Source organism: Acinonyx jubatus, chromosome D1 (genome assembly GCF_027475565.1).
Source record: "Acinonyx jubatus isolate Ajub_Pintada_27869175 chromosome D1, VMU_Ajub_asm_v1.0, whole genome shotgun sequence".
Classification (NCBI taxonomy): Eukaryota; Metazoa; Chordata; class Mammalia; order Carnivora; family Felidae; genus Acinonyx; species Acinonyx jubatus.
In genome coordinates, this window is record NC_069390.1 from 56,955,113 (window position 1) to 56,979,410 (window position 24,298).

At 38.5% G+C, this 24,298-nt stretch overlaps 1 protein-coding gene across 1 annotated transcript in view; it reads left to right on the forward strand.

The window, feature by feature from the left end:
- RNF169 (ring finger protein 169) overlaps positions 1-24,298 on the forward strand; it is a 102,042-nt gene that overhangs the window by 68,358 nt on the left and 9,386 nt on the right. The window contains exons 3-4 of the mRNA XM_027039825.2: positions 1,030-1,176; positions 5,424-5,542. Of these exons, the coding sequence (XP_026895626.2) occupies positions 1,030-1,176; positions 5,424-5,542 (266 nt within the window). The remainder of the gene's footprint in view (positions 1-1,029; positions 1,177-5,423; positions 5,543-24,298) is intronic.

The following is a 24,298-nucleotide window of genomic DNA, read 5'->3' on the forward strand; positions in this document are numbered from 1 at the left end:
GCGGGGCTCGAACTCCTGGACTGCGAGATCGTGACCTGGCTGAAGTCGGACGCTTAACCGACTGCGCCACCCAGGCGCCCCTAAATCTTAATTGTTTTTATTGTTGGTTTTGCTTTTTAACTCTGAGGCGACAACCAATGCAAAATATTTGTTCTTTAGCTTTATTTTTTTTGCAAGTATGATTGAAAATTAGTAGCCTGTAAATGCCTTGATATACCTTATGTCATTTAAGTTTTATGAAAACCCTAGGGCAGTGAAAGGAAAATAAAAGGAAACTCTTAATGTACTGTAAGTACACAGCAAGACACTACATTAAATCCTTTATGTTATTATTTATTTCTTACTACAGTATCTACAAAGTAAGTAGCATTATCCCTGTTTTGTAGGTGAGCATATGATGCTTCATTTGCCCAAGATGGTACAGCTGGTAATAAGTACAGACCCACTGGAACCCAAGTTTTTATTCCAATGCTCATCTTATGTTCATAATGTGCTGCCACCTCCAAATGAGGAGCATTGGCTTCTGCCTTAAATTTATTTGTAAACAATGTATTTTGACCTGTCCTCTAGACCACAAGATAACGGCATAAATTGCAGGACATTGGAACTGTGATAATTTTTTCTATTGCCTCTAGGACCAATGACCCCTGGCCCTCTGTGGCCTACATCTTGGCTATTCTCCTCACTTAATGTAGTTTTATCTAGTTTCTGGGAACGTGGAAAGTTTTTAGGTTCAGCCTTTTTTGGCTAAGTGAGTAAATCTTATTTTTTGATTACGCATATTATTTTAGCTTTTATTATTTCATATTGCTTAAGAATGCGGAGCAGTTAAATCTTAAGTCATGCAGTGCATGTTTGGCAAAAGTCAAGTGAAAGCAGACTTACTTAAAAATTAAGAGGGCTCTATATCTAATAAGAAAAATAGTCTCAAACTTCCATGTGATGTTTGTTCTAATAGACTACTGAGTAAAAAATGTTTTGAAGTCTATAGTTGCCTAAAACTCTCCTCGGTGTGATTTGTATTTTTAGCTGAGAGAAGAAAAGTTGCAAGAGGAGAAAACCTCTGAAGATCAAATCCACAAGCTGTTATCAGAGGATACAGAAACAGGGAAAAGAAAAATGGATGAACAGAAAAAGAGAGATGAGCCATTAGTACTGAAATCAAATCTGGAACATGTAAGTAGATCACCGTTTTGATGGACATCTGGCCCCAAATCAGTAATTATCCCAGGTGATGGGGATCTGCAAACCTATGTTTGTGAGCTATGAGACCAGAAGAGTCGCTGAGTATGCAGTTTAAGAGTAGTGAAAAACTTAGTGCCTCGATGACAGCTGGAGAAAATAATTCTGAATGAGACAATTGAGACTTGGGTGAAAAGATTAAGGAACAGTGGGGAAAAAAGGTGAGTGAGGGGAAAAACCTAGTACAGGATACTACTTGTGGAGTATTCTATACTATTCACTACTATTCAATACTGTTCTATTCAGTACTACTTACATGTGTGTTGTCGTTTTGACTTCTGTGTTGTGATTTGACCTTTGAGTTTTGTACATCTTATATTCTCAACTAGGTTTCCTTAAAGCTTGTATTTGATTTCCTTTTGTTCTTTTTAATGCCTTAAGCAACACAGTGCTAGATATAAGGTAGGACTTCAATATCAGATTACTTAGTTTAAACTAACCCTAAGTTACTTAGTTTAAACTAACGCTAACCCTTAGTTTAAACTAACTCTAGACTTGTAATCTTGCAAATCTTGCCTGAATTGTTTTCATCACTTTTTTACCAAGCAAATTACTCAAAAAGGTTGTAAATGGTATATTTAATGTATGTATGAAAGCACTTTTGGAAGGCCTACTGAATGCTCAAATGGATAATTACAATTGGGTTTTTTTTCTTTAGTTAAGTCTTACTGGATCAGACCTTTTTCTGTTGCTTGCTGTGTGTACTTACAATATCTTTAGTGTCATAATCTTTTAGAATAGTTTGTGATTTAGCCTTGTTAGTATTTCAGGTTAGCTTCCCAATGAGCTGGAATTAATAAAAGCTTTACTGTATTTAATACAGAGAACATAGAATGGAAGGAAAAAAATTTTTTCTGCACCTCCAGAAGTCTGCTCCTTAAACAGATCCCAGCATTGTAACGGACTGTACGACTTTGGCCAGGTTACTTAATTTCACTGTGTTTTGGCTTTACTCTTTGCAAAGGTATTTTTCCTGACCTTCAGGAAATGAAGTTACTTAAGCTTTCTTGGATCAATAGTAATTGCTGCTATCAACATGCATGTGCATTTTTTATCCCATTTATAATAATAATCGTTATTATTTAATTCTTATCAAAACCAATCACTTGCATTTTAGAGGGTTTCACTCTTCCATAAGATTCAATTTAACAAATAAGAAATGCTTGTGTACTCTTAATGCTCTGTTCATTGGGAACTACAAAAGGAAAAAGACTGCTACTGGACAGCAAGCAGTTTAACTAGGATGGCGAGAATAAAACATGTCTTGTGCCTACAGTATGTTTTCTGACTAGTAGCCCCAACTGTGGTCTGTGATCTCTAGACAGCAACCTTTGCCTCTTTACCCCAACAGGACTGTCCTTTAGAGCCTTCAGGCAAAATGATCCAGAAGGACCTTTCTCTTTAGGACAAACCAGTCTTGACAAAGAGAGCTTACCCTTCACTGTGGTCCTTTGATAGAAAGAACCTGCTGTTTTTGGCCTTGCCGGATTCAGGTTTCATCCAGGAAAAGATCTCTAGTATTAATTCATGTCAAGGCCAGGAAATTGCTCTAATTGCTTTTTCTTTTGCCACTACCAACTTTGAAACAGAAATCAACTGCATTTTGTTAGTTTAAAAGGAATTGTAACCTGATTGTAATCTTAAAAGGAATCAAGAAGTATAAATCCTCAGACTTGTTTTCATTGGTAGTAGTTTCAAAACATAAAAAAAATTTTTTTCTACATTTATTTATTTTTGATAGAGACAGAGCATAAGTGGGGGAGGGGCAGAGAGAAGGAGATACAGAATCCAAAGCAGGCTCCAGGCTCCGAGCTGTCAGCACATAGGTTGACATGGGGCTCAAACTCACAAACCGTGAGATCATGACCCGAGCCGAAGTCGGACACTTAACCGACTGAGCCACCCAGGCACCCCAGTTTCAAAACATTTTATATACAAAAACACATTGAATAAAATCTCACTTATGAACACTTAAAGTTTTAGATTTTTGCTATTTTACCTCTTTTTCTGTTTGCTTTTGTCTGTTTTGAGGACTTTTACATGGCTCTGATTTTGCTTTAAATATGTCTTAAGAGTTTTTGGTGTTAAAAAAATAATTTCATTTAGTTTGGCCAAGACTACGTTCAAATGGGGACCTAAGAGAAGCTCAAGTGGTCTCAGTGGAAAGCCAGCTGAAGGATTGTTTTTTATAGAGAGAACATTATGATTAGAGCTGAACAGATCATTTTGCTTTCCTGCCCCCAAAGACTTGGTGACACCTCATTTCCTATGAAAGTAAATGAGAATTCTTTACTCTAACATTCAAGTCCTTAGTGTAATTCTAACTTATCTTCCATCCTTGCTCATACCCCCAAATTCTAAAGAACAGACCTGTTTACTTTCCCCCCAAATATATAGCTTTATGCTTTTCTTTCTTAAGAGTTTTTGCTCTTGCATTTTCATCTAATTGAAATGCCACCCTGCTTACCTGTTTGAAAGCTATTCATCTGTCCAAGCCCAGTTCCAAAGCTGTCACCTTCCTGGAACCTATTAGGGATTCCTCACTTGTTTCTCTACTCCTATCATCTACTCTTTCCCCTCCCAACTTTGTAACTTTTACAGGATTTATTTCATTCTCCCTTAGATTATGGTTGTGTATTTGTGTTTCTCTACTAGATTTATAAGTTTGTTGAGTAAGCTATTTTAAAATCTATTTTAAAATCTAACTCAATCTTTAAAATTGAGTTAGCTATTTTAAAATCTCCTACACTGTCCTGTACATCATAGGTGTTGGGTACATGTTTATCAAATTCAATTCAATGGAGGGAAGAAAGTGCTTATTTTAGAAGATATTACCATCTGTTGTTATCAATGTGGAGTGGAAATAAAATGGACATGACAATCTACTATGATTTGTTATGGTATAGTTAATACCAATAATAATGTGAATTGTTGGAAAACAATCTGGTATAGCAATTTAGTCTTATCAAAGATTATAAAGCAAAAAGTGAAAAACTGCTTGTCATCTAACAATTTAGAGGTAACTCTTAGAAACATTTTGGTAAATAACCTTCCAGACCTCTTTTCTAAGTACGTGTAAAGAAACTTCAAACGTAAATTGAAAGACTCAAAATAAGACTCTAAAATAAAATGAAGGTAACTGAATGAGTATCAACAAGATGGAAAAATCTGATTCTAGGGGTATTTAGAACCCCTTGCAGAGAAAGTGACATTTCAGATGCCTCTGAAGGGCCAATGAGTATTTCTTTTAGGCAGAAAATGTGGAATAGGAGTTTTAGGCAAAGGGAGTAGCATGTTCAGAACAGAGCCTTTGAAAGTCTTTGATGGTACATGGAGAGTAGAAAGTAGTTTGGTTGTACTAGAGCTCAAGGAGTTCCCTTTATGAGACCTGGTGGGAGAAAAATTATGAAAGAAGGTTGGGTCTAGTTTTTGAAGATTATTGTATCATACTGAGGTGTTTCCACTTTATCCTTTAACCAACAGTTAAGCAGGGGAGTAACAGGATTATATTTGTGTGCTTAATAGTATGGTAGGATTAGAGGGAAAAAGGCTGGAGAGAACAAGACCAGTAAGTAGATAATTGCAACAGTCCAGGAAAAAGAGGATGAGAATCTAAGGAAAGGCAATGACGATGAGTATACATGGAAGAGTTCTGTCTGAAAGGCATTTTAGGAGTAGAATGGGGTAGAATGGAACTAGCATGAAGGCACTTGGAGACAGACACTCTGGATTTAAGTAATAGTGTTAGCTACTTATTAACTCTACAGTCCTATGCAAATTAATTATTCTGGGCCTCAGTTTGCCATCTGTAGAAGAAAGGTAATCCCTTCTTAATAGGACCGATATAAAGCATAAATGAAATAAAATATTTAGAAGTGTTGGTGGTACTCAAAACCTCTATGCAGTGTTTCTGTGACTTTGAAGAAAGGGAAAGGAAAGAGTCATAATGACATTGAGGCTTCTAGCTGGGTTGGTAGTGGGGCTTAGAGAGGAAAATACTGAATTTAATTTTGGATATATTAAGTTTGAACTATTTGGGATATCCAGATTGGGATCTCCAAGAAGCAGTTGGAAACATTGGTGCTTAGAGAGAAATGACATATAATAGATGTGGAACAATAGCTATGGGAGATTCCATGGGAACACAAATAGACAATGTTGTCTCCCTTGTCTCCTGCCAGTGTCCTGCACGCCTCTCAGATTCAGAGAACGAAGAACCTTCCCGAGGCAAGATGACACAGACACATCGCTCGGCATTTGTTTCCAAGAACAACTCCTACTCCTTAGCTTTCCTGGCAGGGTAAGAGACTGATACTGAAGTCAGTCAAGGTTCTTCCATTCTGGAGTATGAGACTAAAGGGATGGGGTAGGGGGAGCAAAAGTATTTGTTGTAGCTACTTTGGGGAGGGAGAGGTGGGAATGGGGGAAAGATGTGGGAATTGGGTTTTCAAATATGGACTAGGAACAAGGGGCTGATCTAAAAGTAATTTTTACTCGTTTCTGGTATCCTCAGAGTAGTATTATGCTACTTTCTGTGCTACAAAGTGTGATCTTTCTATCTTGGGAAGGAACAACAATGTCAGCTTCTGCTAACAACTAACAACATCCGTCGATTCTCTCTCTGGAGTTTTTTTTCTTAGTAGGAAGTGAGGCCACAGTTGATCTTATTTTCACTGCGTAGAACTAAAATATATCTTGAATAGGTTTCAAGAAGACAAACTGCAAAGTTTTTCAGACCTTGTCAAGAAATCTCTTGATCCTTTAGACTTTGCAGGCTGTGGAGATGAAAGGAGGGAGAAATTGGATGGGTGTTGGATGATGGAGGGAATAATGAAGCGCTAGATGGAAGGAAAAGGAAGGAAGGAGGAATGATGGAAGAAAAGACAATGAGAGAAGAAAGGAAGGGGGAAGGAGTGATAAATAGGAAGAAAGGAAGAAGAAATGGGGGAAGGAAGTAAGAAGGAATCATTCATTCAACAGACATTTTGTGAGTAGCTACTATATGCCATGCACTCTGTTTTAATATAAAGATGAAAAGACAATCTTTATGCCATTTTGTTACTGTTTTTGGTTAAAACCAGCATTGTTCACCCTTATATCTAGGGTTCCTCTCTTTCTTCCCAGCAGCACTGTGAAGTAGATCTCTCTTTTTTGCTGCCCCTATGGACATATACTTGGTTCCGTTTTAAGTTTTTTTATTGCTAATCACTAATAAATATGACCCCCAAAACTACCAAGTTTAAGATGTATAATGCATGTACTATTATGATTCCTGATGTGATGTTTATATCTAAATCCTTTTTGTGTGTGTTCTTTTGGAGCAGTCTGATTTTCTTGTTCTTTCTGAGAATAGAATTAATTAAACCTCCCCCTTCCCCTTCCCTTAAAGGCCTCCCCTTCTGCAGGTAATGGCAACTCCTTCCAGGAAGGCTCTTTCCTAGAGTATTTATTCATTCATTTGACATTTAATGGCCACTGTATTGTAACCACTTAGGTTTGATTGATGTAATCAGAACCCAATAAGTGAGATATAAGCCAGTTTACTTTCCATTTATGGTAAAGATGAAATGCTTGCATTGTGCATATGAGCTTGAACTATAGATGCCCCCTAAAGTTAAAAAATTCAAGACTGCTTGACTAAGGATTTTTCAGTTGCTGATTGTATATATATGGATTGCCCCCATTTATAGCAGGCATATTTTAATGATTATAAGAGGTCTGCTGAGAAGAGAAACAGATCATGTCATTCATTTTAGTCAAGTCACAGTAAATACTTACTGAAACAAATAAATGTTGCTTTTAGGCAGTCTGTGATAATTAATATCTCATAAATTTGAAATGACTTGGAAAAAAGAGAAATTTGTCTTGAAATCCAAATATGCCAAGGTCAAATTGCCCCAATTAGTTGGAGTGGATATTGATCAATTGTGCCATTGAATTACTTATCACCAATTCTAGTCTCTACTCTTGTAATTCATTCTTTTAAAGAGGGTAGCAGGTTAATATGTCATTACTTAGAAATGCCTAGCAAGGAACTTAGAAAATTCTTCTCTAAAGGGTAAAATGTAAAAAGCCCTTATGCAGATGCATGCTTTCAGTTATGTGTGGCTCTGGAATATCTGTAACATACCTTATTTTCCTGCTCCTCGGCCCATCCTTGCCCTTACTGTATATCATTGAGCCACAATGGGACTAATTTATAGGAAAACATTGACTTAACATCTTACTGTTAAGGAATGCTTATGATTTGTCTTACACATTTCTGGGTTTCAGCATTCATTTTTTCCAAATGTCCAAGGTTGTGGGCTGAGTTCAGTTATTAATGAAGTACAGTTATTAAAATAATTCATTGGATTTGGTTGGTAGGCTTATCTTTTTAGGACATAGTTTGCTGATGTCCTGGAAAACTTAGGTTGGAAAATCTATTACCATAATATTGTGAATTGCCTGTCTTATTTAGTCAACATACTTTTTTCCTTAGATAAGAAAATATTTAAATTTCAGTTCCAAAAGATACTTAGAAAAACAATTTGGACATGTTAGTGCTGAAATTGTCGCAGGTGAACTGGGGAGACCCGGAACCCTCATCTCAAAGATGTCTCCGAAGGCTCTTGGTCTTGTTGCAAGAAAGAATTCAAGGATATACCAGACACAACAGCTGAGCAGTGCAAGTAGAAAAGTTTATTAAAGTGAGAGTATGCTCTCCAAGATGTGAGAGGAGGCAAGCTCAAGGGAGAGCTATTCACCCTGGGGTTTGGGTTTCTTTTATTGACAGTTGTTAACTAGGGGGTGGAATATTTATTACTTGGGGAGGGGATTTCTTGGGAGCAGGATTTCACACCTTTTCTCCCTTACTTGGTCTGCATCTCTATCTGGCCTTCTTCATCTTGGGCCTGTTTGATTTGATCTGGCTTCTGTGGGTTTGTTTTTGGTGTGCTGCCAGCAAAGGTCTCTAACTTCCCTGCTAGGCTAGCGAGCCCCACCTCCTTTGTTGGCCTCCAGGCATCCTGTTAAAGCCTAACTAACTGCTTACTCTAACACAATGAGATGTAGCATATGGATATATTAAAAAATAATTAGCATGGTGATGTTGCACAACAATGTGACTGTAAACTTAAAATGGTTAAAATGGTAACTTTCATGTTATATATATTTTACCACATTAAAAAACGTATTAGCATCGTCAATCGTTTCTGGATATTTCACATGCATTTTTTTTCCATGTGTTAAAAACAAACAACAAGAGAATAGGTCTTCTCTGTAAGTTCTTTTCTTAAAGAGAGGTCATAAGTAAAAGCTTTCAGAGTTGGTTTTTTTTTTTTTTTTTTAAGTTTATTTATTTATTTTGAGAGAGAGAAAGCACAAGTCTCTGGGAGGGGCAGAAAGGGAGAGAGAGAGAATCCCAAGCAGGGATTCTGTGTGGAACCCAACACGGGGTTCAAACCCATGAACCATGAGATCATGACCTAAGTAAGCTGAAGTCAGACACTTAACCAACTGAGGCACCCAGGTGCCCCAAAGCTTTCAAAGTTTTTACAACTGTATTTAAAGGAAATCAATCTGTATTTGTTTTACTTACCTACTTTGTAAAGTTTTCTGTCTTAAGCCCAAAGGCATGGAGGTTAGAGTGAGTAAGCCTGATAGGATAGCTATTTTGGACGGAATCCATTGGTTGATTCTGGCTATGAGTCTTGCCAACAGCTCTGTCTCCATTTATTTGAAAAATTCAAAGCAAAGAGGGCTTTGGAGTATTATTCATAAAATTCTAGAGCCTTATTGAAAATGAAACTTCTTTCAAGTAGGCAGAGTAATAGTTAATCCAAGATCATTTCTAAGTTAATCACAAAATATATGTTAATTGAGAAAAATTAACTTGAGGGGTGCCTGGGTGGTTCAGTCAGTTAAGCGTCTAAATTCAGCTCGGGTCATGATCTTGTGGTTCGTGAGTTCAAGCCCCGTGTTGGGCTCTGTGCTGACAGCTCGGATCCTGGAGCCTGCTTCAGATTCTGTGTCTTCCTCTCTTTGCCCCTCCCCCACTCATACTCTGTCTCTCTGAAAAATAAACATTAAGAAAAATTTTTTAATTAACTTAAACCATAAGATATATAATTGTAAAGTTAAACTTTTATTTTAAATATCTGAAAAATTGGTTTAAATTTATTTCCCTCCACTCTTCATTCCCTTCTTCCCCACTAGAATCAAACCAAACCTGATTGTAAATTCTTCTAAAAGCTCAGCCTGGAAAACTTTCTCTGTTGAGATAGTATCTTTTCAAAAGGCTACATGTCCACTTGCATTTTCCTCTTTGCTTTTGCTATCTGGAAGTTTAGGATTAGGACAGAGTTTTCAATTCAATTGTCATGACTTTCAACATAGCCTATAATAAAAAAAATTTTTTTGGTATACTTTTTCCATATTTAGTACTTAATGTGATCTATATCCTGTGTTAAGGCTCAGTTTTTATGTATTTTTGCAGTAAGTCACTTTGGATTCTTCTTGGAACTAGGGCCTAACCGTAAAAAGGATATAATTTAACCATCTATCCTCTTTCCAGTTTAAAAAATGAAAAAAAAAAAAAAAAAAAGAAGAAAGAAAGTGATGCAGTAATGCCAGTACTGCCATTCCATATAAAATTGTATCTTAAGTAAATAGTACCCAGCAAGATTTCTGCCACATGATAATTCAGTGACTATTACTGCTGCTGTTTTGTTATATTCTTTTAGAATGTAGACTCTTAGATCTGAAAAGGATCTTTTTTGAGGGGGAGGGGGTTTGTTTTTATTTTTTCAATTATTTTTATTAGTTATTATTTTTTTAATATAACTTATTGTCAAATTGGCTAACATACAGTGTGTAAAGTGTGCTCTTGGTTTTTGGGGTAGATTCCCATGGCTCATCGCTTACATACAACACCCAGTGCTCATCCCAGCAAGTGCCCTCCTCAATGCCCATCACCCATTTTCCCCTCTTCTCCACCCCCTCCATCCACCCTCAGTTTGTTCTCTGTATTTAAGAGTCTCTTTTGGTTTGCCTTCCTCCCTCTCTGTAACTATTTTTTCCCCTTCCCACCCCCCATGGTCTTCTGTTAAGTTTCTCAAGATCCACATATGAGTGAAAACATATATCAGTCCTTCTCTGACTTATTTCACTCAGCATAATACCTTCCAGTTCCATCCACGTTGATGCAAATAGCATGATTTCATACTTTCCCATTACCAAGTAGTATTCCATTGTATATATAAACTATATCTTCTTTATCCATTCATCAGTTGATGGACATTTAGGCACTTTCCATAGTTTGGCTATTGTTGAAAGTGCTGCTATAAACATGAGGGTACCTGTGCCCCTCTGCATCAGCACTCTGGTATCCCTTGGGTAAATTCCTCCTAGTGCTATTGATGGGTCATAGAGTAGTTCTACTTTTAATTTTTTGAGGAACCTCCACAGTGTTTTCCAGAGCGGCTGCACCAGTTTGCATTCCCACCAACAGTGTGAGAGGGTTCCCATTTCTCCATATGCTCACCAGCATCTGTAGTTTCCTGAGTTGTTCATTTTAGCAACTCTGACCAGTGTGAGGTGGTATCTCAGTGTGGTTTTGATTTGTATTTCCCTGATGAGGAGTGATGTTGAGCATCTTTTCATGTGTCTGTTGGCCATATGGATGTCTTCTTTGGAAAAGTGTCTATTCATGTCTTCTGCCCATTTCTTCACTGGATTATTTGTTTTTCGGGTGTTGAGTTTGGTAAACTCTTTATAGATTTTGGATACTAACCCTTTATCTGATATGTCATTTGCAAATATCTTCCCATTCCGTTGGTTGCCTTATAGTTTTGTTGATTGTTTCCTTTGCAGTGCAGAAGCTTTTTATCTTGATGAGGTCCCAATAATTCATTTTTGCTTTTAATTCCCTTACCTTTGGAGATGTGTCGAGCAAGAAATTGCCGCAGCTGAGGTCAAAGAGGTTTTTTCCAGCTTTCTCCTCCAGGGTTTTAATGGTTTCCTGTCTCACATTTAGGTCTTTCATCCATTTTGAGTGTATTTTTGTGTATGGTGTAAGAAAGTGGTCTAGTTTCATTCTTCTGCATGTTGCTGTCCGGTTCTCCCAGCACCATTTGTTAAAGAGACTGTCTTTTTTCCCTTGGATATTCTTTCCTGCTTTGTCAAAGATTAGTTGGCCATACATTTATGGGTCCAATTCTGGGTTCTCTATTCTATTCCATTGATCTATGTGTCTGTTTTTGTGCCAATACCATACTGTCTTGATGATTACAGCTTTGTAGTAGAGGCTAAAGCCTGGGATTGTGATGCCTCCTGCTTTGGTTTTCTTCTTCAGTATTACTTTAGCTATTTGGGGTCTTTTGTGGTTCCATACAAATTTTAGGATTGTTTGTTCTAGCTTCAAGAAGAATGCTGGTGCAATTTTGATTGGGATTGTATTGAATGTGTAGATTGCTTTGGGTAGTATTGACATTTTAACAATATTTACTCTTCCTATCCATGAGCATGGAATGTTTTTTCCATTTCTTTGTGTCTTCTTCAATTTCCTTCATAAGTTTTCTATAGTTTTCAGTATACAGATCTCTTACATCTTTGGTTAGGTTTATTCCTAGGGGTTTTATGGTTCTTGGTGCAATAGTAAATGGGATCTGTTTCTTGATTTCTCTTTCTGTTGCTTCATGATTGGTGTACAAAAATGCAACCAATTTCTGTACATTGGTGTTGTACCCTGCCACTTTGCTGAATTTATGTATCAGTTCTAGCAGTCTTTTGGTGAAGTCTTTCAGGTTTTCCATGTAGAGTATCATGTCATATGCAAAAAGTGAAAGTTTGACTTCTTGTTTGCCAATTTTGATGCCTCATTTCATTTTGTTGTCTGATTGCTGATGCTAGGACTTCCAACACTATATTAAACAACAGTGGTGAGAGTGGGCATCCCTATCATGTTCCTGATCTCAGGGGGAAAGCTCTCAGTTTTTCCCCATTAAGGATGGTGTTAGCTGTGGGCTTTTCATAAGTAGCTTGTATGATGTTTAAGTATGTTCCTTCTATCCCGACTTTCTTGAGGGTTTTTATTAAGAAAGGATGCTTTATTTTGTCAAATGCTTTTTCTGAATCTGTAGACAGGTTTATATGGTCCTTATGCTTTCTTTTATTAATGAGATGTATCACATTGGTTGAGTTGTGAATATTGAACCAGCCCTGAAGCCCAGGAGTGAATCCCACTTGAACATGGTGAATAATTCTTTTTATATGCTTTTGAATTTGATTTGCTAGTATCTTGTTGAGAATTTTTGCATCCATGTTCACCAGGCATTTGGGCGTATAATTCTCCTTTTTTTTGTGGGGTCTCTGTCTGGTTTGGGAATCAAGGTAATGCTGGCTTCATAGAATGAGTCTGGAAGTTTTCTTTCTATTTCTGTTTTTTGGAACAGCTTGAGAAGGATAGGTATTAACTCTGCTTTAAATGTCTGGTAGAATTCCCCTGGGAAACCATCTGTCCCAGGACTCTTACTTGTTGGGAGATTTTTGGTAACTGATCCAATTTCTTCACTAGTTATGGGTCTGTTCAATTTTTTTGTTTCTTCCCATTTGAGTTTGGGTAGTGTGTGGGTGTCTAGGAATTTGTCCATGTCTTCCAGGTTGTTCAGTTTGTTGGCATATAATTTTTCATAGTATTCTCTGATAATTGCTTGTATTTATGAGGGATTGGTTGTGATAACTCCATTTTCATTCGTGATTTTATCTATTTGGGTCCTCTCTCTTTTCTTTTTGAGAAGTCTGGCTGGGGGTTTATCAATTTTGTTTATTTTTTCAAAAAACCATCTCTTAGTTTCATTGATCTGTTCTACTGTTGTTTCTTTTTTAATTCTGTATTCTTTATTTCTGCTCTGATCTTTATTATTTCTCTTCTTCTGCTGGCTTTGGGGTTTCTTTGTTGTTCTGCTTCTAGTTCTTTTAGGTGTGCTGTTAGATTTTGTATTTGGGATTTTTCTTGTTTCTTGAGATAGGCCTGGATTGCATTGTATTTTCCTCTTAGGACTGCCTTTGCTGCATCCCAAAGGTTTTGGATTGTTGTATTCTCATTTTCATTTGTTTCCATATATTTTTAAATTCCTTCTTTAATTGCCTGGTTGACCCATTTTTTCTTTAGTAGGATGTTCTTTAACCTCCATGCATTTGGAGGTTTACCAAACTTGTTCTTGTGGTTGATTTCAAGTTTTGTAGCATTGTGATCTGAAAGTGTGCCTGGTGTGATCTCAATTCTTCTATATTTAGTGAGGGCTGTTTTGTGACCCAGTATGTGATCTAGGTGAATGTTCCATGTGCACTCCAGAAGAATGTGTATTCTGCTGCTTTAGGATGAAAAGTTCTGAATATATCTGTCAAGTCCATCTGGTCCAGTGTATCATTCAGGGCCATTGTTTCTTTATTGATTTTCTGTCTAGATGATCTATCCATTGTTGTAAGTGGAGTATTAAAGTCCCCTGCAATAATCACATTCTTATCAATAAGATTGCTTATGTTTGTGATTGTTTTATATATTTGGGTGCTTCTGAATTTTGTGCATAAACATTTATAATTGTTAGCTCTTCTTGATGGATAGACCCCGTAATTATGATATAATGTCCTTCTTCGCCTCTTGCTACAGCTTTTAGTTTAAAATCTAGTTTGTCTGATATAAGTATGGCTACTCCAGCTTTCTTTTGACTTCCAGTAGCATGATAGATGGTTCTGCATCCCTTCACTTTCAATCTGAAGGTTCCTCAGGTCTAAAATGGGTTTCTTGTAGGCAGCAAATAGATGGGTCTTGTTTTTTTATCTATTCTGAGACCCTATGTCTTTTGATTGGAGCATTTAGTCCATTTACATTCAGTGTTATTGAAAGATATTGATTTAGAGTCATGGTGTTATCTGTAGGTTTCATGCTTGTAATGATGTCACTGATCCTTTGTGGTCTTTGCAACATTCCACTCACAGTCCCCCTTTGGATCTCTTGTAGGGCTAGTTTAGTGGTGATGAATTTCTTCAGTTTTTGTTTCTCTGCGAAAACATTTTATCTCTCCTTCTATTCTGAATGACAGACTTGCTGGATAAAGGATTTGGGCTGCATATTTTTCCTAGTCAGCACATTGAAAATTTCCTGCCACTCCTTTCTGGCCTGCCAAGTTTCAGTAGATAGGTCTGCTACTACCCTTCTGTGTTTACCCTTGTAGGTTAAGGCCTGTTTATCCCTAGCTGCTTTCAGAATTCTCTCTTTATCTTTGTATTTTGCCAGTTTCACTATGATATGTCATGCAGAAGATCAATTCAAGTTACGTCTGAAGGGAGTTCTCTGTACCTCCTGGATTTCAATGTCTTGTTTCCTTCCCCAGATTGGGGAAGTTCTCAGCTATGATTTGTTCACATATTCCTTCGGCCCTTTTCTCTCTCTCTTCTTCTTCTGGAACTCCTACGATACAGATATTGTTCTGTTTTATTGAATCACTTAGTTCTCTAATTCTCCCCTCATGGAACAGAATTGTTTTATCTCTCTTTTTCTCAGCTTTCTCTTTTTCCATAATTTTATCTTCTATTTCACTTAATCTCCCCTCTGACTCTTCAGTCCTCACTCTCATCACCTCTAGTTTATTTTGCACCTCATTTACAGCATTTTTTTAATTCATCATGACTATTTTTTAGTTCCTTGATCTCTGCAGCAATAGATTCTCTGCTGTCTTCTATGCTTTTTTCAAGCCCAGCGATTAATCTTATGACTATGATTCTAAATTCTTGTTCAGTTATATTGTTTACATCTGTTTTGATCAATTCTTTAAGCTGTCATTTTTTTCTTGGAATTTCTTTTGAGGAGAATTCTTCCATTTTGTCATTTTGGCTAGTTTTCTGTCCCTTATGTGTTTTACAAGCTTGTTATGTGCCCTGCACCTGCGAGCACTATATTAAAGAGGGGTCATACACTCTCCAGGGCCTCACCCTTCAGGAGGTGCTTTTGGAGGTGTTACTTGCTCTCTGTTGTTGTGACTTTGGTTACTTTTTCTCCCTACTCGTGGTGATGTTTTGGACCCTCCACCAGGTGTGTTTTGATTTGTTCATTGAAGTAGCCCTGGAAAGGAAACAAAAAACAGAAAACAAAAACAAACACACAACAAATAAACAAACAAACAAAAAAACAAAAGCAAAAAAACAGAAACACCAGCTACAAGTAAACAGGGTGGAGGCAATGCTGATGGATGAGGCCTTATCCCATACAAAGAGAGAAATGACAGGGCAGGGAAAAATAAAATAAAATAACAATTGACCAGACAGAGAAACTATACGGCTTAACCCAGAGAGGGAGAGGAAGAAAAATAAAAAAGGAGGCAGGGAAAAAGAAAAGAAAATTGACCAGAGAAACTATACGGCTTAATCCAGAGAGAAAGGAAAATAAAGAAGGAGGTGTAGAACATGTATAAAGAGAATAGATTAAATATTTCTGATTAAACCAACCAACAACCACATTAACCAGACTAGAGGAGGAAAGAGATAAGAAGGAGAAAAGGAAGGAAGAATATATATATAATTGTCCGAGAATTTAATCAGGCAATTTCAATCAGTCTGGAGGAGGGGCTGTCTGGTCCTCAGCGTCTATGCCTCTCCAGGAGATAGCAGTTACCAGGTGTGGAGGGGCGTGGTTTGATGTAGGCCCACTGTCCCTTCCCTGAAGCCCCACCTTGGTGGTGCGGAGAAAAATGGTGACACCCCAGGCTCTCCTCCACGGACCAGGTGTCCCAAATCACTCTGTTCAAGCTATCCTCACTGTGCCGTGGGCACAAACGAGGTGGTTTGTCCTGTTCCATCAGTTCCCGCGCCTCCCTGGCACTCTTCTGGGATTTAAACCCCTATGTCTTTAAGGTTCCCACTCCATCTGTCCTGGTTTGGGGAAAGTGCTGCTCTGCGCCGCTGAATATAGGGTCTCTGGCTGGCAGGCGCAGGCAATCTTTGTCCTTTGAAAGGATATATACCTTCTTCCCACAGCACTCCAGGGAGGGGATTGCTTTCTCCCACTGTGGACTGTGCCTCTGAACTAGTTACCGAGCACAGGGCTGGCTCCCCTCCTCCCCAGGTGTGTGAACGGGGCAGTCGGCCCCAGTCTGGAGAAAGCCCCACAGTTAGAGATTAGATCTTTCTCTTGTCCAGATACAGGCTTACACTTCCCCAGCCTCTCTTTCTCTTCCCTTTGTCTCTGCAGAGGGGATTCCGCCCCTGTTCCTCTGCCGTCTGCCCATTTTATCTCTCCCAATTCGCAGCCACGCATCTATGGCCTGACAGGTTGTCCTGGTGGGTCCCCAGAGAAGTCTCTGTCACTTTGCCACATGGACTTTTGGAATTCAAAGTCCTTTGGCCTCAACACTGCTGTGTTTGAGAGACGAGGGAACTTCAGATCCCTCTACTTCTCTATCATGTTGGCCCCTCCCTCTGAAAAGGATCTTAAATATTATCTTACCTAATTCTTTTTTTATTGATGAGAAGACTAAAGCCCGGAGAGAGAGAACATGGTTTGCCAAATCGTAGATAGCTAGAATAGTAGGAATTTGAGTTAGAACCGAGGTTTCTTGGTTCTTTCCACTTTACCCCATTGTCCCCTATCACCTTTTTATAGACCCCTATACTGACTCTGCCCATCTCCCCACTAGACTTTAAACCCCTTGCAACCAAGGACAGCATCTTGTTCACCATTATGGTTGCTCTGCTTAGTACAGTGTCTGGCATATCGAGCCTCCACTCAATAAATACTTAGGGAATGTTTGAGTAAGTCTTGTGCTGTGGTAGGTTAAACTGGAGCTTTGTCAAAATTGATTGTCAAACTTATCAAACTTGCAGCATAGGAGGGAGGGCTCAGGTCGCTGTAGAGGCACACACTGGCTGATGGTTGTTTTTATAGACTAGATTCCATATGATTAATACGGGGTGGGGGTGTCTAGTACCACACTGATAAAGTGTATATATTATAAAGTTGATTTTAGCTTTCAAATGCATTAACAATAGCTTATGATGGTACTTTTTTTAGAGATTCTATAAAAGAAAACTGTTTCCCACTGAGTAGTAATTAAGCCTTTATTAAGTAGAAATTAACCACATATTTTGTTTTCTAATGTCCAAATACTTTAAGCCTGAGTCTGTGGCTCAGGGTGGGGCACATCAAATGAGACCTAAGATGCTTACTATAAGGTGTGTTTGAGGGGAGATAGAGACAGAAACTAACAGACTCAGCAATAATAAATGCATGCCCAGTCAGTGTTGCAGCCCTGTCCCTCTTCCTTAAAGTGAACAAATGAAAATACATATGCTTTCATATACCAAATAGAGACACGAGCGGTATGATATTGGAGGACTAGCTGCAGAATTGATGAAAGGAGGCACAGCCAAAGAGGTGGAGATGGGGAGGATAGTATAGGGAGATGGTAGGGACGTTGTGTGAGCTTGAGTAAACTCATTGGACCCACTTCTGTCTCATCTATGCAAAAGACAGGTTGTTAGGCCTACCTGCTTGCTGGGCAGGGTCTTTTACTGTGTGATTACTGTTTTTTGATGTTCATTTATTTCTGAAGAGAGAGCACAAGCAGGGGAAAGGCAGAGAGAGAGGGAGGCAAAGGATCTGAAGCAGGCTCCACACTGGCAGCCAAAAGCCAGATGCAGGGCTCAAACCCACGAATTGTGTGATCATGACCTGAGCTGAAGTTGGATGCTCAACTGACTGAGCCACCCAGGCATCCCTACTGGATAATTTCTTAAGATTCTTTCCACCTCTCAACTAAAGCCTCTGGAAGTGGCTTACTGGGTGGCTCAGTCAGTTGAGCTTCCAACTTCGGCTCAGGTCATGATCTCACAGTCTGTGAGTTCGAGCCCCGCGTCGGGCTCTGTGCTGACAGCTCAGAGCCTGGAACCTGCTTCAGATTCTGTGTCTCCCTCTCTCTCTGACCCTCCCTCATTCATGCTCTGTCTCTCTCTGTCTCAAAAATAAATAAACATTAAAAAAAAATTTCGAAGTGGCTTAAAGCAGACTTTTTAAGAGTGGAGAAAATGAGGCCATGGCATGAAAAGAAAGGGGTGAGGGGAGTTAGAAAACTCCATAAAAATCTAAGGATTAGACTTAGCAAGTTTGTGTGTGGGGAATAGTCAAATGGTAACCATAAGGGAGAGGAGGCTGTGAGAGAAAGATGAGGTAATGAGTTAAAAGAAACCACAAGACTTGATGATGGTCTGGGGCACATTGTGTGTGTGTGTGTGTGTGTGTGTTGGGGACGGATAAAGGAATTGAAACAAATCAAGCAGATGAACTGCTTATTAAGAGGACAAATCGTGTTAAAAGTAGTGGAATGTAGTTGCAAAGGGAACATAGCTTGAGGAGAAGTGATGTGGAACATAAGGAGAGCAGCAGGTTTTATAGGTGCCAGTAATTTCTCTGCCACACCAGGGTAGTTTTCAGAGGGTGGGATGGTGAGTGGTAGCAGGGGAACTAGCTTTTCTCCGGTGCTTCCGGTCATGTTGAGTACTTTACACACCTCATTTCATTTAGTTATCACATTAATCCTACAAGATTTTTTATACTATTCCCATTTTTCAGCTAAGGAAAATGCAGTTCAAAGAGGTTAAGTAACTCACCCAAGAGCTTCTCACCGCATTATGACGACAGAGATGGAACTAGAACTCAGGTCTCTCTTTATCCCAAACCTATGCACTTTCTATCAAACTACTGAAGGAACCCTGTGACCAAAGGCTCTGCACTTGGAACCTCATCTTGAAATGATCTACCTTTGCAAGGGAAAACTGCCTTCCTTCTCTTTGTTTAATTTATACCCTGCCTTGTTCCAAAAAGATAAAGGGTTGCTACAGAGGTAAATAAGAACTTGTCCAATTTTCCTCATTTTTGAGGGGACTGAAGTCCTTTTGCATGATACTAGTCCTTTTAGAATATAGCTGTGAAAGCAGTGTTCCTCCATCTATCACCAAATGAATACTGATGTGTGTCCAGAATAGCCAAACAGGTAGAGACAGAAAATAGATCAGTGGTTGCTTAGGGCTTGGGGAGAAGCAGGAGCTTAGGGGTGATAGCTAAAGGGCATGAGGTTTCTTTATGAGGTGATGGAAATGTTCTAAAATTGATTGTGGTAATGGTTAAATAACTATGCGAATTAAAAACCATTAAACTGTACACTTAAAAAAAGAAATAATACTAGTGTACACAAGGCAGATAACCCAGGTCATAAATACACAAGGGAAAGATTATAACAAGATCTCACCCATTTCTGGGTGCACAGCAGCTACAACTGGGCCTAAGAAGGTTTCTGGTTTCATTCAAGTATGTGTGTATGTGGTGACGTTTGGGAGGGCTCATACACCCAGGCTAGGGCCTGGAAGAAGGCTCCTCTCCAGCCTTTAGCTTCTAGGTGGAACTCAGCTCTGCCAGACCTGAGAGTTTAATTAATAAGCTACTATGGTTTGGATATGTGAGAGTGGTGATTGAACAGTTCAGAGCATGAGCTATCTAATCTTTTGTATCATGTATTACCATTTGAAAACCCTTTAAGCAGTATTTTATAAGCATTAAATCTTCTAGTTTTCCAGCTGCATGTTTATACTGGCTGCCCCTCCTTTCTTTCTTTGTAAGTCAGACTCATTGTGTTGGTGGGTATTTTTAGCCTAACTCTACATCCCAGAAACCATCTGGTCTCTTGGCAATGGAAATTTTAAGCCAGTTGCCTTTTAGACAATGCTGCTTTCTCTTGTTTATGACTTCATTATGTGTTTGGAAGAGAGAGCTTCTCTAGATGTGCTGGGTCTGTTTTATGCCACAGCAGAGTAGAATGTAAGATCAATATCTTGTGGTAGAAAGAACACAAGCCTTAGAATCATAGAGATACAGGTTTAAACCTTGGCTTCGGCTGTGTGACCTTGGAAGATCACCCCCCTCAGTTCTTTGACTGTAAGTGAGGATGATGATGCTTATCTCATAGAGTTTCTGTGTGGATTAAATGAGATACAGAATACTTAAAGTAGCATAGTGCCTGACAGATATTACATTCCTAATCAATGTTTAAGTTTTCTCTTTTTTTCATAATAGAGAGGCCTTTCTGTATATATTTTTATTCATTAATATGAAATTTATTAAATATATCCATTGTGTGGTGGTGTTTAGGGGTACAGAAATGGATGTACACAAAGTAATGGGAGTAGTTACTTCACTTATTTTTTTAGTGAAGATGTTGTTTAAGTTCTTTCAGTCCTAAGAACATCATCAAGTTCACTGGTCTTGACTATTCTCAGCCTGTAATTTTTTTAAGTTTATTTATTTATTTTGAGAGAGAGAGAGAGTGAGAGCAAGAGCACGTTGGGGAGGGACAGCGGAGAGAGAGAATCCCAAGCAGGCTCCATGCTGTCAGCACAGAGCCCAAAAGGGGGGCTTGATCCCATGAACTGTGAGATTGTGACCTGAGCCAAAGTCAAGTCATAGGCTTAACTGACTAAGTCATCCACTCACCCCTCAGCCAGTATTTTGAAGCCTCTTATTTTGAGCAAATACTACAGTAATATGTTTATGACTTATAAGATGTTTTTACAATAATTTTTGTAGCTCTTCATGTAGCAATAACAATGTAAAAGGGTGATAATAGAGTTATATAGGAACAAAAAAAGCTTTTTTATGCTATTGAAATTGAATTGGTATTAATTTTGAAATAGATTGTGGTAAAATAAGATGTTTATTGTAATCCCCAGAGCAACCACTAAGAAATAATTAAAACATATTTAATAAAGGAATAAGAAGAGACTCAAAATGCTATACTAGGAAATATCTAACACAAAAGAAGGCATTAATAGAGAACTGATGAACAAAAAAAGGTATAAGGTATATAGAAAACAAATAGCAAAATGGCAGAAGTAAATCCTTCCTCATCAGTAATTACATTAAATATAAATGAATTAAAACTCTCCAAATAGAAGACAGATATTGGTAGAATGGATTTTTTAAAAATATGTTCCAGATATAGGCTGAGACTCACTTTAGATCCAAAGGCAAAAATACGTTGAAAGTGAAAGGATAGAAAAAGATATTCTATGCAAACAGTGACCAAAAGAGAACTGGAGTAGCTAAACTAATATCAGACAATGTAGACTTAAGGACAAAAATTATTACAAGAGACAAGACGGACATTGTATAATGATAAAAAGGTCAGTCTTTTAAGAAGATATAACCATTGTATGGGGTACCTGGCTGGCTCAGTTAGTAGAGCATGCGACTCTTGATCTTGGGGTTGTGAGTTTGAGCTCCATTTTGGGTGTAGAGATTACTTAAAACACACACACACACACACACACACACACACACACACACACACACACAACATTGTAAACACATATACACCTAATAATGGATGCATAAAATATATGAAGCAAAAACTGACAGAATTGAAGGGAACAGTAAACACTTTAATGATAATAGTTGGAGACTTTGGCACCCAATTTCAATAGTGGATGTAATATTATAGATGAAAGGTAAAGAAGGATATAGAAGACTTGCACAATATTGGATACCAATTAGACTTACTATATATAAAGCATTCCACCCCACAACAGCAGAACACACATTCTACTATAGTGCACATGGAAAATTCTTCAGGGTAGACCATATGTTACACCATAAAATAAGTCTCAATTTTAAAAGATTGGAATAATACAAAATCTTTTTTGATCACAATAGAATGAAGCTGTAAGTCAATAACAAGAAAAACTGGAAAATTCACAGATATGTGGACATTAAACAATGCATTAAAAAAAAAACAAACACATGGGTCAAAACATAAATCACAAGAGGAGCACCTGGGTGGCCCAGTTGGTTAAGCGCCCGACTTTGGCTCAGGTCATGATCTCATGGTTTGTGAGTTCATGCCTTGCATTGGGCTTTGTGCTGACAGCTTAGAGCCTGAAGCCTGCTTCTCATTCTGTGTCTCCCTCTCTGTCTGCCCCTCCCTCACTCATGCTGTGCTTCTCTCAAAATAAGTAAACATTAAAAAAATTATAAAAAAGAAATCACAAGAGAAATTAAAAAATACCTTGAGAGGAATGAAAATGAAACCCAACATTCTAAAACTTGGGATGTAGTTGTAAAAGCAGTGCTTAGAGGGAAATTTATAATTCTAATTTCTATATTTAAAATGAAGAAAAATCTCAAATAAATAACCAGATCTTCATCTGTGGATCCTCCCACCTGACTCACAGGCACTCCCAGCACTAAACACACTTCATTCACACCTCCACCCTGTGGCTCACTTTGCACATTTCTACCCATGACTAGTGAGCATGTGTAGAAAGCCAGCCAAACTCTGGGCAAGGGAGAGACCACAAGCTTCAGTTTTAGTGCCACCTTTGGAAAAGCAAAAGGGTGCTTTTGTGTCAGTGCATGGCCTGGTGTGCTGCAGGATCAAGACAAGTCATACAAGCTTAAGAATTCTGCCATAAGAGGGAGCAAGAAACAAGGAGCAAATATGTCCATAGAAGATCTGAGGAAGCCTCAGAATCCCTACCAAGGCAGATGGGAAGTATGTCTTTCCCAAAGGCAGTTAATAAAGACTGGAGGAAGCGACTGCAACTTTGTTTATTTATTTTTTTTCAATATATGAAATTTATTGTCAAATTGGTTTCCATACAACACCCAGCGCTCATCCCAAAAGGTGCCCTCCTCAATACCTATCACCCACCCTCCCCTCCCTCCCACCCCCCATCAACCCTCAGTTTGTTCTCAGTTTTTAAAAGTCTCTTATGCTTTGGTTCTCTCCCACTCTAACCCCCTTTTTTTTTTTCCTTCCCCTTTCTATTAAGTTTCTCAGGATCCACATAAGAGTGAAAACATATGGTATCTGTCTTTCTCTGTATGGCTTATTTCACTTAGTATCACACTCTCCATTTCCATCCACGTTGCTACAAAGGGCCATATTTCGTTCTTTCTCATTGCCCTGTAGTACTCCATTGTGTATATAAACCACAAATTTCTTTATCCATTCATCAGTTGATGGACATTTAGGCTCTTGCCATAATTTGGCTATTGTTGAGTGCTGCTATAAACATTGGGGTACAAGTGCCCCTATGCATCAGCACTCCTGTATCCCTTGGGTAAATTCCTAGCAGTGCTATTGCTGGGTCATAGGGTAGGTCTATTTTTAATTTTCTGAGGAACCTCCACACTGTTTTCCAGAGTGGCTGCACCAATTTGCATTCCCACCAATAGTGCAAGAGGGTTCCCGTTTCTCCACATCCTCTCCAGCATCTATAGTCTCCTGATTTGTTCATTTTGGCCACTCTGACTGGCGTGAGGTGATATCTGAGTGTGGTTTTGATTTGTATTTCCCTGATAAGGAGTGACGTTGAGCATCTTTTCATGTGCCTGTTTGCCATCCGGATGTCTTCTTCAGAGAAGTGTCTATTCATGTTTTCTGCCCATTTCTTCACTGGGTTATTTGTTTTTCAGGTGTGGAGTTTGGTGAGCTCTTTATAGATTTTGGATACTAGCCCTTTGTCTGATATGTCATTTGCAAATATCTTTTCCCATTCCGTTGGTTGCCTTTTAGTTTTGTTGGTTGTTTCCTTTGCTGTGCAGAAGCTTTTTATCTTCATAAGGTCCCAGTAATTCATTTTTGCTTTTAATTCTCTTGCCTTTGGGGATGTGTCGAGTAAGAGATTGCTATGGCTGAGGTCAGAGAGGTCTTTTCCTGCTTTCTCCTCTAGGGTTTTGATGGTTTCCTGTCTCACATTCAGGTCCTTTATCCATTTTGAGTTTATTTTTGTGAATGGTGTGAGAAAGTGGTCTAGTTTCAACCTTCTGCATGTTGCTGTCCAGTTCTCCCAGCACCATTTGTTAAAGAGACTGTCTTTTTTCCATTGGATGTTCTTTCCTGCTTTGTCGAAGATTAGTTGGCCATACGTTTGTGGGTCTAGTTCTGGGTTTCTATTCTATTCCATTGGTCTATGTGTCTGTTTTTGTACTAATACCATGCTGTCTTGATGATGACAGCTTTGTAGTAGAGGC